General features: G+C 46.0%; 2 protein-coding genes across 2 annotated transcripts; one reads left to right on the top strand and one right to left on the bottom strand.

Moving 5' to 3' along the window:
• Window positions 1–480: 480 nt before the first annotated feature.
• C14H5orf52 (chromosome 14 C5orf52 homolog) lies at window positions 481–6437 on the bottom strand. The gene is given in 5 exon segments (XM_029921607.1): window positions 481–803; window positions 3591–3699; window positions 5777–5901; window positions 5903–6076; window positions 6339–6437. Coding segments are annotated over 5 exon segments (714 nt in total). The 3' UTR covers window positions 481–596.
• Window positions 6221–10219, top strand: DUSP18 (dual specificity phosphatase 18). Its single transcript, XM_029922210.1, has 2 exons — window positions 6221–6561; window positions 9434–10219. The coding sequence occupies exon 2, from the start codon at window positions 9503–9505 to the stop codon at window positions 10067–10069; it is 567 nt and encodes a 188-aa protein (XP_029778070.1). The 5' UTR covers window positions 6221–6561; window positions 9434–9502; the 3' UTR covers window positions 10070–10219.
• The last annotated feature ends 3630 nt before the right edge of the window (window positions 10220–13849 follow it).

Genomic DNA, 13849 nt, shown 5'->3' with positions numbered 1-13849 from the left:
CAGGCCCGGAAGTGAGAACTAGCAAGGCTGAAAGCCAGTGGGAGCCATCATGGTAAGAGCCATCAGCAGTGACAGGCCCACCACACCACACACCACATCATCACACCAGTTCTTAGAGGTTGGCTCCCTCACTACTAGCCCACTCTTTCAGATAAGGAAACAGAGGCTCAGAGAGGTTACAAAGTCACACAGCTGAGGGGTGGCAGATATAGCCCTCCACCTAGGTCTGTCCAATGCCCCACCTTGACCACGAGGCAGCGGCACTATTGAATGCTTCCCATCAAAGGTACCACTGTCCCAGGACACCTGGCCTAGCATTTCACTTCAGACACGCGGGTACCAGAGGTTGATCTTTGCCTTAACCGTGGAAGCCCGCTTGATTCAGCCTCCTCCCAGTTAGGCAGCTACAAGACCATCAGGATCACCTTTACCAGAACAGATGGGATGGGGTAGGGCAAGGAATATTATGGATGCTGAGAGTTTTGGTGGTCCACTGTCTGCTGGTGTTAGTTTATTGTGGCTCTGTCATGGTCTAGGTGGCTAGTTTCTACCTTTCTTCTTCCTGTAGTCTAGTGTCGTCATGGCTCAGGGACAGATTACTCTGCCTTGACTAGGGTGGCTGGTTCTTCCTGGGAGGGTAGAGGTTGGACCTTGTGCCCTCGGATGCTAACCAGGCACTGCTGGATGCTAATGGATCCCTGTCTCCAGAGCTCCAGCTTTCTGAGCTGGTCGGTCATGAACTTTTTCTTCAGGTGGTCATAGAAGTGGCTCATCTTTCTCTGGATCTTGTCTGCAGTTCTCATCTGACAAAAAACAGAGGTGATGTTAGGATGAAGAAGCTCTTTCACAGAAAGAGAAATGACCATGCTGCTGATACGGGGTGGAAATCTGCCAACTGGACTCAATATTCCATAAATCTATTGACTTATAGGGAGCCTCAATTTCCCTATTTGTAAAATGTGGGCATTGAGCTAGATTACCCCTACAGTACCTCCAACAGTCTGCAGCCCAGGGGCCTGATTTTGACATCTCTATTTGAAAACTGGTCAGAAAGAGGGGCGGGGTAGGGAAGGCGAAAGAAAGGACCTTTTTGTTCCTCCTCCTCCTCAAACCCTATCATTCTGTCCCTATTACTGATTTCGTGCTTACCACGTATTGTCTGCGACATCATCTATATCACACTGAACTCTACTTATTTCATCTAGCACATCATTTCTGTCCTTTCCCCAACAAGACTGTAAGCTCTGGGAAGGCACATTCTCTATCTTATGTGCTCATGTACTGATCCCAGTGAGCAAGCTGTGAAGAGGATACTAACAAAAATCAGTGACTACAACATAGTCAGGAAGGCGGGACACATGCCCAAATACTTCTAAGTGAGGTACAGAATGCCACATCCCTAAAAGTACAGAGTTCAGAGAAGGGAGATGTCACGAAAAGCCTCCTAGAAGAGTGCATATAAATTGGGGTTGGATTTTGAAAGATGGGGAAGTGTTGGGCCTGTGAAACCAGAACCAGGTGGGAGGTGATCCTGGGAAGTGACATTTTCCCAAACTCTCCTGGGAATTCTAACCACTGACATTGTCTCAAAACCCAGCATGATGTAAGCAAAGGAGAACTCCATAAAGGGCAGTCAGTGTTGCCATGATGATGTTGACAGAGGGAGTCAAAGAACCTAAGTGGATCTTGGGAACAAGGGATAAAGAGGGAGGGGGGTATGTTATCTGAGTGTGCTCAGATTATTCCCAAGACACACTGTCTTAGCTGTTCTTGTCAAGGTCCTGAGAAATCAGTGGCTAGCCAAAGATGCCTCTTTTCCTTTCTGTGGGGAGACAGAAAGACTGCCATGCTGGGCTTTTAGCAAGTCACCAGGTTTACAAATAAGGAGAAGATAGTCTTTGTCCTTAAAGGAAGATGTCCCGTACTGAGGTCAATCAGACACAGGTTTGCAACTCTACAATGATGCACTGCATGACCTTAGTGAGGTTACTCCATCCCTCTGACCCTCAATTTCCTGAACTACAAAGTGAGTTAATAATACATAATAGACATTGAGTACCTAAAACACATAAAGGCTCAATATAGCTTTGAAAGAAGTTCTGGATGACTGGAGGGTGTTTGGCACAGCCCTCTGGTACATATAAAGCACCTCAGGAGAGTCTCCAGTTACAGCATCTCTGGGATCCTCAACCCACTTGCCAGATAGAACATCCCCTTCCCCACTGGCTATAGGAATTGACCCCCAATCTATCCCGGGCCAGTTAGAATAGCTCATACCCGCTGGCCACACTGATTGGGGCAACAATGGGCCGGTGACACACCCTGGGCCAATGGTAGTCTTTCTCCAGGAATTGTTTAATGTGAGAAACAGTGGAAGCACTCCATTTCCTTTCTAGGCTATAGGCCAAGGTTTCCTAGGGCCATGCTCTCCGGGGATAGCCAGCCAACATGCAGAAAGACACAGAAAAGAGATGAAAAGGGAAAGTGGAAAACACATCCAGTGGTATGGGAGCCCCTGGCTCCTGATTCCAAACATTGGTAATCCTGCCCTACCTATCCTTGATTACATAAACACATTGTTCTCTATTTACTTGTACTAGTTCAAGTTCAGTGTGAGTCACCTGCAACAGAGAGGATCCTAATAGATCCTAGTTTACAAATGAGAAAAGAGAGTCCTGGAGGAAATGTGATTCCCAAGATCACATAAAGCTAGCTTGCCCATTGCCAAGTCCACCCTCTTTCCATTACACTGTGCCACTGAAGTTTAGCAGAAGGAGAAACACCCAAACCCCTACTCTTCTTTTGGCCTCTATGGGCTTTAAGAGGATTTAACATAATCTCCCAAGCCTCTTCTACTCTTTTTAATGTCAGAATCTCATAGGCACATTCAGATTTGGGCCTGGAACACTGGAGAGAAGTCAACAGAGTCAAGAAGTGGGCAGGAACTCAATGTTGGGCTCTCTGCTCTGCTTGAAGAAAGGAATACATTCTCATAGTCCATCATGTTCTCCAGCCTCTTCCTGGTGCCCAACATAGGGCCTATCCCAAAGAGCCCCTAATGATATATTTAATGAATTATTTGAACCTGTGGGATGAAAACCCTGTTTTCCCTCGCCTTCCTCTGTGGGCTTTTGGATAAGCAGGTTCAACCCTACTTATACGCAAAAAAGGGGAAGGGTCTCAGTTCTCCTCCAGAAAACAGGGGGAAGACAGACCTAAAAGTGTTGATGCCACTTTGAGCTCGAAGACCCAAGATTTCTTTCTACAGGATATAGTAGAACCTACTTATGGATTCCCTAAATAGAGAAATAACATGATTGGAGGGGGGAAATGCAAAAAGAGCCAAGAATCATGGAATTCTTCTCCCTAACTCTCTCGGCCCAAGAATAGCTAAGACATCTGGGGCAAATCAGTAACCCTGAATCTCAGCTGTCTCCTCTGTAAAATGGGACTAGCTTTAAAACACCTTGGTGGCCCCCTATCACTTCTGAGGTCTGTGATCTGCACCCCCCAAGGCTACTGGGGAGAGTGAGGTGAACATGGATCAAGCCACTAACGCATTCTAAGCCAAAAGCTTTTAACGACTTTACCTCCATCTCATAGACTCGCTGTATCCTGGGATTGTCATGAAAAATCACCCGGGGTAAGTTGCTGTTGGGTAAACATTTTTTCATTGCTGCTTCATTGGAGTTCATTAAGCTGGAAATGAGAGGGAAAAGGGGTGCAAGGTGAGATGGCTGAGTCCAAATGTCAGGGCCGGGACAGGGACAGGTTTGCTGGGGCCTAGGGGAGTGACTAAGGCTTCTCCAGGATAATCTTAGGAGAGGCGCAGCTCTGTCATAATTGTCAGAGGGGCAAGGGAGTAGGCCTAGGCTACTCCTCTTGCAGAAAACATGCACTAAGGGGGTATTTTCTGGATACTGAAAGGAAAAGCCATCCTGAGAAGGATGTGGAAAGGCCCAGAGCAGTTCACAAGAAAAGTGAGAACAGGACTCAGACCTGTCCTCAGAAGCAGCCATTTTAAGGAGAAAATATAGAATGATATGCGAGGCAGGGGTCTAAGTGGAGAGGAGCAGAAGTTGTACAACAGGGGTCAGAAGGAAGTGAGATGGGGAGCATCTGCTCCAGAGCCTAGGTCTAAGAAAGATTGGAAAGGGGAGGCATCCTAGGAAGCAGGGAAAAAGAGAGGTTTGGAGCTTAGGCTGATTAATAGGGGAATTCTAAGGGAAGAAGGTTTGGAAAAAGTCTAGAAAAGAGGGAAGTCTATGGGGGAGAAAGATTTGAGGAGACTCCCTAAGATTAGAAATAAAGATGAGATGGGAGGGAGGCAGGTTGAGGGAGGGGTACGGAACAGAACCAAGTGCTCCAGGTGAAAGTAGAGATACAAATTTGGCCAAAATGAAGAATTGGTCAAAAATGGACACGCCAGGTCTTCACTTTTTGATAATTTGATTGCACCATAAAGTGGTTTTGCAAATATTTACCTTTAAGTGTTTTTGCCTATTTCAAAATAATTCGTCATATTTTCATCCTAAAATGTAAGGTAAATGTACAACAGGGATACAATTGAATAAATTATAATTTGTTCATACAATAAAATACTATGCAGCCATGAATAAAACAGACATCCATGGTATATTAGGTGGCTCTGGGGAGCAGGTAGGTAACACAAGAGTGAACTTTCTTGTGACAAACGTTTCCCCTAAAAGATGTACTATGTTGTGGTGCATATGTATGAGTGGATCTGGAAAAATATACACAGTGGTTGTCTGCGGCCATACATTTTGCTTGTTTGTCTGGTCTGGTTTTCCTGTAAGTGTATACTACTTTGACAGGACAAAAAAAGGCAAAATTTAAAGGTTAAAACATTTTGAAGGATTAAAAAATGTTTTTCTAATTTACTTTCAGCCAATTTCAAACTATAGTTTTATGAATGTTTTTACATTTTCAGACTGGTAAACAAATGTCCCCAGTCTCCCATATACATTTTTTCTGACAGCAAAGGCAAAAAATGAAAAATTCTCACATACAAATGTCTAATTCCTGTTTAAACAACAACAACAACAAAGACCGAAAATACTTATGATAACATAAAACACTCTTCACCCGCACAGTGGTGTACAAAATTTACCAATACTTCCCGAGGTTAAAAAAAAGGCGGGGGGGTGGGGATGTGGGGACAGTGACTGTAAATATTCCCTTTCAAGTAATAAATGGTCGTTTTGAACCAAATTGCTTTCCAACCCAAGGCCTTTGTGGGAGCCTAGAGAATGCCACCAGAGTTGTGGAATGGGAGGGAAGGAGGGGAAGTTTGAGTCTGCGGGGCATGGAGCTGAGCTGAGGGGCTTTCCCAGGACTACTGGGGAACAGAGAGGCTGAGGAGAGGGATATCAGGCCTGAGGGGACCTGGGACTTTCTAGGCTTTAAGGAAATTCAAGGCTGTCCCAAAGGGCACTGGGAACCCTGGGGCCACGCGATGTCAAGCTTGGGAGACTGAAGGGCCCGGGGATTTGGAAGACGCGTGGGTGGGAGATGGGGATTCCAGCTTCTCTTGGGGGTCCCGGCTGAGGGCAATTGGGCTCCCGGGGATGCGAGGGGCTGGACTGGAAAGGAGCAGGGGCTTGCACCTGCGAGAAATCCATACTCTCTTCTTGTAGTTTAACAAAGCATCAGGCTCTGAGGGTCACGGGGCTCTGGAAGAGGCAAGAGCCGCTGGGGGAGCAGGGGTCTGAGAGATTTCCAGGTCTGAGAAAAGGCCTGGGCACCCAGGATACACCTGAACAGCACCGGCTGCTTTGCCGTCCGCGGCCACAGGAAGCAGATCTTCGGGTGGGTCCCTACGTTGATTTTGGTGTAGGTGCTAAGCCTATTGTGCCGGAAGGCCCTGGCCGGGGTGATGCCCGGAACTGGCGGTCGTCTGGGCGGCGGCCGAATTACCCAAAGGCGAGCCCAGGTTCCACGCGACCGAGGACCTAGGCTGCAGGGCAGCCGCGTCTTCCACCCTCGAGGACGACTCGGGAATAGGAGCCAGATGATGAGACAGGCTCGGAGGGCCCTGGCTGAGACAGAGTGAGTCCTAGGGCAGAAATGTTGCACAAAGCCGAGTGCTTTACCCTGGGGACAAGTGACGGAGGGTGGTGCCGGGAGGCGGGACTTGTGCGCTAAACCCCGGAGGCTACGGACGCAGCAGGATTGTCCCTCGGCGGCCTCCGTAATGTGGCTCGGTGCGTTGCCTTGGAGACGAGCTGGGCAAAACTAAACCCGCTACGGGGAACGGAGCTGACACTACCTCTCCGCTAAAACCGATATGGCCCCGGCGTGATCGCGGGGCGACTAACCTGGAGAGGATGGGAGGAGCAGCTCCAGAGAGCGAAGAGGAGGCCGGGGTTTCTTCGAAAACCCGACCCTGAGGATCTCTCTACGCGAGGAAGGACCATTGCTATGGAAACCAGAGCGTGTGGATCCCGGATAGTGACCGGTCTTCTTTCTCCCCAAGACCCTCGCCCACATCGGGCGAGGTTGCTTTTTGAACGAACCTGCTCTCCTGCCCACGAGAGAGAGGTAAGACTATGGGGGTCTTGACAACCAGCAGGCGAAGAAGCCTATTCCAACTCTAACTCCCCAGGAAACCTATGTGACTCATTCCTGGAAGGGGTTCTTTGCTCTTGTCAACCCGTGGACTTCGTTCCACGCTTATAACCCAGTAATAATGAACGCCCCGCGGTGTTTGCCGACATTTCCCGATCATAACGAGAGCAGAAAAATCAGCTTTAGGACCTTGCTTTGTGACCCTAGATAGGTCCTTTTCTCCTCTCTACCTCGCTTTCCCCGTGTGTATAATGGAGGTATAACCTCAGACACCGGCCTATTATGTTGGTTTGAAGGTGGAACCAGATAAGTGAAGCCAAAGGCTTTGAAGTCTATAAAACGGTGAAACTAATCTCCACCACCTTCCCTTTCTTGCTGACTGCTTTTCACATCTTTGTGTCATATCTTGAGGCAATCATTGCAACTCCCTCACCCCGAGCCTGAAATAAATCTCTTTACTTTTCACTCCCACAATGCCCTGCATTTCAACGTTCCTAACAGCAGCTAGTTACCATGGCTTATTCTGTGCCAGGCCCTGTGTTAAACACTTAACCTAGGTTACCTCATTTCACCCTCAGAAGATCCTTATAAGATAGGCACTGTTATCCCTGTTGTCCAGCTCTGTTGTGCTAATTATTGTCCATTTATTTTTTTAATTTTTTATGTTTATTTATTATTGAGACAAACAGAGCATGAGTGGGGAAGGGGCAGAGAGAGAGGGAGACACAGAATCTGAAGCAGGCTCCAGGCTCTGAGCTGTCAGCACAGAGCCTGACACCGGGCTCAATCCCATGAACTGTGAGATTCTGACCTGAGCCGAAGTCAGTCGTTTAACCGACTTAGCCACCCAGGCGCCCCTATTATTGTCCATTTAATGTCTTCTGTCTCTTACTAGACGTTGAGCTCTGTGAGAGGAGGGGCCATGACTATCTTGTACTTTTCAATATTCCCAGCACCTAATACAGAGCCTGATAAATATTTCTTGACTAGCATGAAAATGTCTCTCCTTCCATGACTAGCCTCACCTTCAAGAGAAGTATCTTCTCTGCAAACTTTTTGTCTCTGTGATCAATCGTATCCTCTATTCCTCTTGCCCACTGGACACTAATTTTGGGGAGCCTCAGTCCACTTTTCTCTGGATTTTCAGGTGATAAAGATCTGTCATTTTGGGTAATGAACATCCCATAGCATTTGGGCTTTCAGCTGAATTTTGAGGGGCTTTTTCTCTGCCCCCACATGACCTTGAGAACAAACAGCCCCATTAGCCATTCCTGAGGTGAGTCTGATGCTTTGGGCCATTGGCTAGTAGGATTTGCCTCTGTGGCCTTTTGCCTTCCCCTCCAGCAGCTTGGAATCATTCTTACCTCTACTAAGCTCTCCTCTCAAATTCTAGACAAAGAGCCAGGGAACTCATCTTTTCCACAGATCTCTCAGAAGGCAGAGTTGTGGCTATTAGAGTCATTCCTTTGTTTAACAAATATTATCAAGCACCTACTTGTAGGGACACAGAACTTAGCATTGGTGATATGGTAGGAGGAAAGATACCATTACAGAGAATCTCAGTAGAACTCACAGACAAATCAAGGCAAAACCCCATAGTGGTAGGAAGAACACTTAGGGCTTAGAAAGCCTGGAGCAGGGACTTGATCAAACATGGGAGAGGGGTCTGGTTCCAGGAGATTTCCCTCGGGAAGTGACCCTTGGCCAAGATCCCAAATCCTCTGCTGCATGGAACAGATCAGGATCTGATAGGCTTGTAGGGAAAGAGGGTTGTGGGCTGAAAGAGCACCAAAGGCAAAGGCCCTGGGCCAGGGAGAACCGGTGTCCATATGGCACCACTAATGGCTCTGCCTAGCGAAGGCCCTTCAGGACATTGGAGAAGCATAGCTTTTATTAAAGAGGCTAGAGATGGGCAGGAGCCAGACCACAAATGGCCTGGACAGCCAAGCTGAGGGGCTCTATCTCATCCTGACAGTGGTAGCCAGTTAAATATATTAAGCAAAGGAACAGAACTTCTGCTCCTAATTTGTCTATGCCTGATGAAGACTGCTATTTGGCCTTGAGAAGTGTGGTATAGATGTGAATACTCCTATTTCAGTGGAACATGTGAAAATGTGCTAGTTTTGCAGCTATGTTCAAGACCAGGAGAGTGGAGGGCCAGGGATTTCTAGGAGAAAGCAGGGTCATGCCCCTCCTTGGGGTGCATGCCACAGCCCTGCTGCGCGCAGCATCATGCTGGTATAGTTTGTCTACCTGAGGCCCCTCTGCTTCTATGCACTTGTTCCTGGGAGCTGCTATAGTGCCCCTTATGCTGGCTTCCAGGAAGCTTTCAGCCTCCGTCTTCCCCAGGCATTCCTTAGATGCAAGGTGCAGGAACTTGGTTAGTGATGTAGTGCTTTGTAATTTGACGTCACTTTCAGAGGAGCACATCTGGCCTCTTCAGACGGGTAGTTCTTGAAAAGGGGAAGCTGAGAAGCACAGTAGGTTCTGGTACCATATCACAGGTTCAGAGTCTCATGATTGAAGCATAAAGTCAGAAGAGAAGGAAAGCTGTGTGAGGGTTCCCACTTAGAGGGAGAAGAGGGCTGTGTGAACCTAGATAGGCCAGCGGACAGCTGATGGACACAAGTCAGCCTGTCCAGCTAGAGACATGGACCCCTCAAGGGAGGCCTTGAGTTCCAGACTTGGAGTTGAGTTCTCTGGGTAATTCTGCTGTGATGGTCAGAAGACCATCTTGGGGATCCTGCTGTAGACCCATCTATTCATTTCCCAGGAATCCCCTGCAGTTGGCTTTCTGGCCCAGCTGGGCTCCTGCTCTCTTTAAACATTCTCTCCGTCCTTGCAGTTTCCCACGGCACAGCCTAGCAGAAAGATGCAGCCTTTGTGCCTCCTTGGACGCTGACCCACTAGCCTGATGACAGCGCCCCCGTGTACCTTTCTGGTTCAGTTCCGGCAGCCCTCGGTCAGCGGCCTCTCACAGATCACCAGCAGCCTATATATCAGCAATGCGGTGGCTGCCAACAACAAGCTCCTGCTCTCCAGCAACCAGATCACCACGGTCATCAACGTCTCAGTAGAGGTGGTGAACACTTTATACGAGGACATCCAGTATGTACAGGTGCCTGTGGCTGACACACCCATCGCACGTCTCTGTGACTTCTTTGACCCCATTGCTGACCACATCCACAGCGTGGAGTTGAGGCAGGGCCGCACACTGCTGCACTGCGCTGCTGGCGTGAGCCGCTCAGCTGCCCTCTGCCTTGCCTACCTCATGAAGTACCATGCCATGTCCCTGCTGGATGCCCACACATGGACCAAGTCATGCCGGCCCATCATCCGGCCCAACAGTGGCTTTTGGGAGCAGCTCATCCACTATGAGTTTCAGCTGTTTGGCAAGAACACCGTGCACATGGTCAGCTCCCCAATGGGAGTGATCCCTGACATCTACGAGAAGGAAGTCCGTTTGATGATTCCACTGTGAGCCGTCTCACCAGCCCCTATGCTCAGGTCAGAGGTGCAGATCTGCTGTTGACCGAGATCTTAATTTAAACATCTTGTTGTCGATACACAAAAAACACATGATGCCTTTTATAAGGGCCAGAAAATAAAGGAAAGGTGCTGTAGCTTTTAACCTTATTATCCTTATATTCAAAGATTAAATCCACTAACTGTACAATGGTGCAGATAAGTTTCCTACCCTATGAGTGACAGGTCATGGCCGCTGGCTAGATGGGAGAGTGAGGCCAGTGCCCAGGTCAAATGGACCAGTGCCTAAAGCATATGGCAAGCCTGGAACCTGCTGCCCTCCTACAGACCCACCACGAATTAGTCAGTCACCATTCCACTTCACTCTCAAACCCAAAGCCAGAGCCTTAAACATCATGGCGCCTCCTGTGCCACTCACAGTAAGTGCCCACCTACTAGATAAGTGGTCTTTGGGTGGTGCTCTGGGAGCGCTGGGGGCCCAGGACAACTCTGCTTCCACCTTAAACCACGGGGGCCCAACTCTGGTTTTCCGGATTGGATTTACACATGACATAGTTTTCAAAGAAAGCATTCCACTGTATAAAATTTTGTTAAAATATTTTTTGAGTGATATTGTAGGTGACAAGGTCTCAAAGTACCCATGGCAGTCCCCGCCAGCCCTCGATGGTGGCATTCGTTTCCTTCTTAGAGGCACATCTGGAGGCAGGACTGATATCAGGCTTCAGGGGTTCCTCTCACAGGTATTGATCTGGAAGGCCAGAGCTGCAGACCAGAACCACCTCCTCCCCACACGATCTGGGACCTTTTGGAGCCTCAGCCTTCTCATCTGTCCAAGCAATGACAGCCTTTTTCTCACAGCGTTGTCATGAAGATTCAACAGCTCCTGAACGTGTGCCTGACAAATGGTCAGTGCTTATGGTAGCAATTCTCGGCATGAATGTTGCTTTGGCCCTGCTGGTCCCAGTCAGCACGGTCATCCTCACAATGGCATTTCCCCTGTCTTTGCACAGCCCCTTACAATTTACAAAATGCTCTTCCAAAAAGTCCTCCTATGTGAAGAAAAAAAAAGGTTTAAGTCCTTTCATACCCTACTTTAGGGGAGGCCTAGGCATCTTAGCCTTCTCCGAGTTCTCATTGTGTTTAATCCATGTGCATGCCCTGGGGGTCCTAAAGCAAGGAGCATACTTCCAGTTCCCCCCCTCCAGGCCTTGTTTAGATTTCTGACCACTAAAGCCAATGTCCTGGTCTGGCTAACCACCTGGGTCTATGAAGGCACATGCCAAAGGGACAAATGAGTGGACCGAACCTATAGGCCCTGAAATCCAAGATTGTTCAGACCTCTTGGCGGCCTGAAGATCTTACTCAAGACCCACAATTCTAGTCCTGAGGTTTTCAAATGAACAATATAGGAGACAGACAAAAGCACAACTTCTCTGTGGGTCCAGAGCACAGTGGAAGCCAAATGTCTTCTTCCAAACCTACCCCACCCCCACTTCCATGAAGGGCATGCCTAAGGGTACAATTTTAGAGTGTGGGGGAGAAGGAAAATCACTGCTGTAGACTGACTTCTCGTTTTACATGCAAATAAACAGACCCACAAATACCAGGGCTGGTGTGGCAGAGCCCCCACAAAGAAGCCTTTCTGGAAGAAACCCAGGTGGAAAATTTCTTCGATAGCCTTCTTAAAAAGAAATTGGGACATGTTTTAGCTTCATTTTAAAAACTTTGAATTAACATACCATAAAATTAACTTTTTTGTGTGTACAATTCAGTTTTAACACGTTTGTGTAACTACCTTTGCAATTAGAACACAGCAGTTCCATCAGCCCAAAAATTCTCTGATGCCATTTGTTTGTTATCAACCCTTCACCCCACCCTAGCCTCTGGCACACAGCAATCTGTTCTCCATTCCTGTAGATTTGCCTTTTCTAGAATGTCACAAACATAACATCATAGAGGATGTAACCTCTGGAGACTGGCTTCTTTCAGCAAGTCTTTGAGATTCATTTGTGTTGCTTTTTACAGCTAAGTGTTGTTCCGATGTACCACAGTCTGTTTTAACATTCACCCATTGAAGGATATTTGGGTTGTTTCCAGTTTGGGGCAATTTTCAATAAAACTGCTACAAACATTTGTGTATAGGTTTTTATGTGAACATAAATTTTCACTTATCTTGGGTATATATCTAGAAGTGGGATTGATCAGTTAGATGATAAAGACTATATTTAACTTGATAGAAAACTACCAGACTTCCAGAGTGGCTACATACCATTTTGTGTTCCACAATAAGAGATCCACTTTCTCACTAGGATTTGGTACTGCCAATATTTTTTATTTTAGCCATTCTAATAGATGTGAAGTATTAGCTCAATTTGCATTTTCCTAATGGCTCATGATGGTGAGCTCATGATGTCAGTCCTGTGTGCTTAATTGCCTTCCACCTACACTCTTAGGTGAAATGTCTATTCAACTCTTTTGCCCATTTTAAAATTGGGCTGTTTTCTCAGTCTTAGTGTTTAGAATTCTTTAAATATTCTGGATACAAGTCCTTTGTTGGATATAGATTTGTAAATATTTTTCTCAGCCTGTTTTGTCTTTGCATCTGTCTTAGAAATGTCTTTTGCGGAGCAAAAGTTTTTAATTTTGATGAAGTACTACTTGCCAAATTTTCCTTTTATAGATTGTTGTTTTGGTGTCATGTCTAAGAACACTTTGTCTGACTTCAGAACACAAATATTTTCTCCAGTGTTAAGGATTGAAGGTTTAAAGTTTTCACTTATTTGTATTATCCTTTGGTATAAGGTGTGAGGTTTAGTTTCAGGTTCATGTTTTTTTCATATAGATGTCTAATGGTTTCAACTACATTTGTTGAAGACTATCCTTTATTGAGCTGCCTTTGCTCCTTTATGTAGGTTTGTTTTGAATTCTTTATTCTGTGAAATATGTGTATCTTTCTCTTCACCAGTACCATAACTATCTTGAGTACTGTAGCTTTATAGTAAGTTTTAAAGTCAGATAGAATGAGTCCTCCAATTTTTCTTCTTTAAAAATTGTTTGAATTATTCTGGTTTCTTTGCCTTTCAAATAAACTTTAGAACCAACTTATCTGTATCAACAACAGTAATAAACTACTGAGATTTCAAATGAAAGTGTGTTAAATTATTGGCCAGTTTGGGAGAGAATTGCCATCTTTACTCTGTTGAATCTTCTGATCCATGATTATAGTGTGTCTCCCCATTTAGTTAGTCTTTGAGGTCTTTCATCAGTGTTTTGTGGTTTTCAGCATACAAATCTTATATATTTTACTGTATTTAAACCTTAGTATTTCACTGAGAGAGGGAATTGTAAAAAAAAAAAATTTAATGTTGGTTTCCAATTGTTCATTGTTGGTACTATATGGAAATATGATTGATTTTTGTGTGTTCACCTTGTATCCTATGACCTTGCTAAGAGCATTTTTGTAGATTCCTTGGCAATCTACATGTAGACAATCACATAATCTTCAAATAGAAATAGTTTTATTTCTTCCTTTCCAATCTGAACGTCTTTATTATTTTATTACACTGGCTACAACTTCCAGTATGATGAGTATAAGTGATGAAAACAGACCTTCTTGCTTTGTTCCTTATCTTAGAAAATGTTCAGTCTTTTGCCACGAATTATGATGTTAACTATAGGTTTTTGTAGAGAAGGAAACCCTTTATTAAGTTAAGGAAGTTAGGGAAGAGTAGGAAAGTATTTTCTCCTCTTCTATTTACTGAAAGAGATGTGTGAA

The sequence above is a fragment of the Suricata suricatta genome, chromosome 14 (genome assembly GCF_006229205.1).
Source record: "Suricata suricatta isolate VVHF042 chromosome 14, meerkat_22Aug2017_6uvM2_HiC, whole genome shotgun sequence".
Classification (NCBI taxonomy): Eukaryota; Metazoa; Chordata; class Mammalia; order Carnivora; family Herpestidae; genus Suricata; species Suricata suricatta.
Note: the sequence above shows the minus strand (reverse complement) of the source record. Positions and strands in the feature narration are given on the sequence as shown.

What these genes read in the sequence shown, in the direction of transcription:
- DUSP18 (XM_029922210.1), top strand. Translation starts at nt 9,503, where the DNA reads ATGACAGCGCCCCCGTGTACCTTTCTGGTTCAGTTCCGGCAGCCCTCG.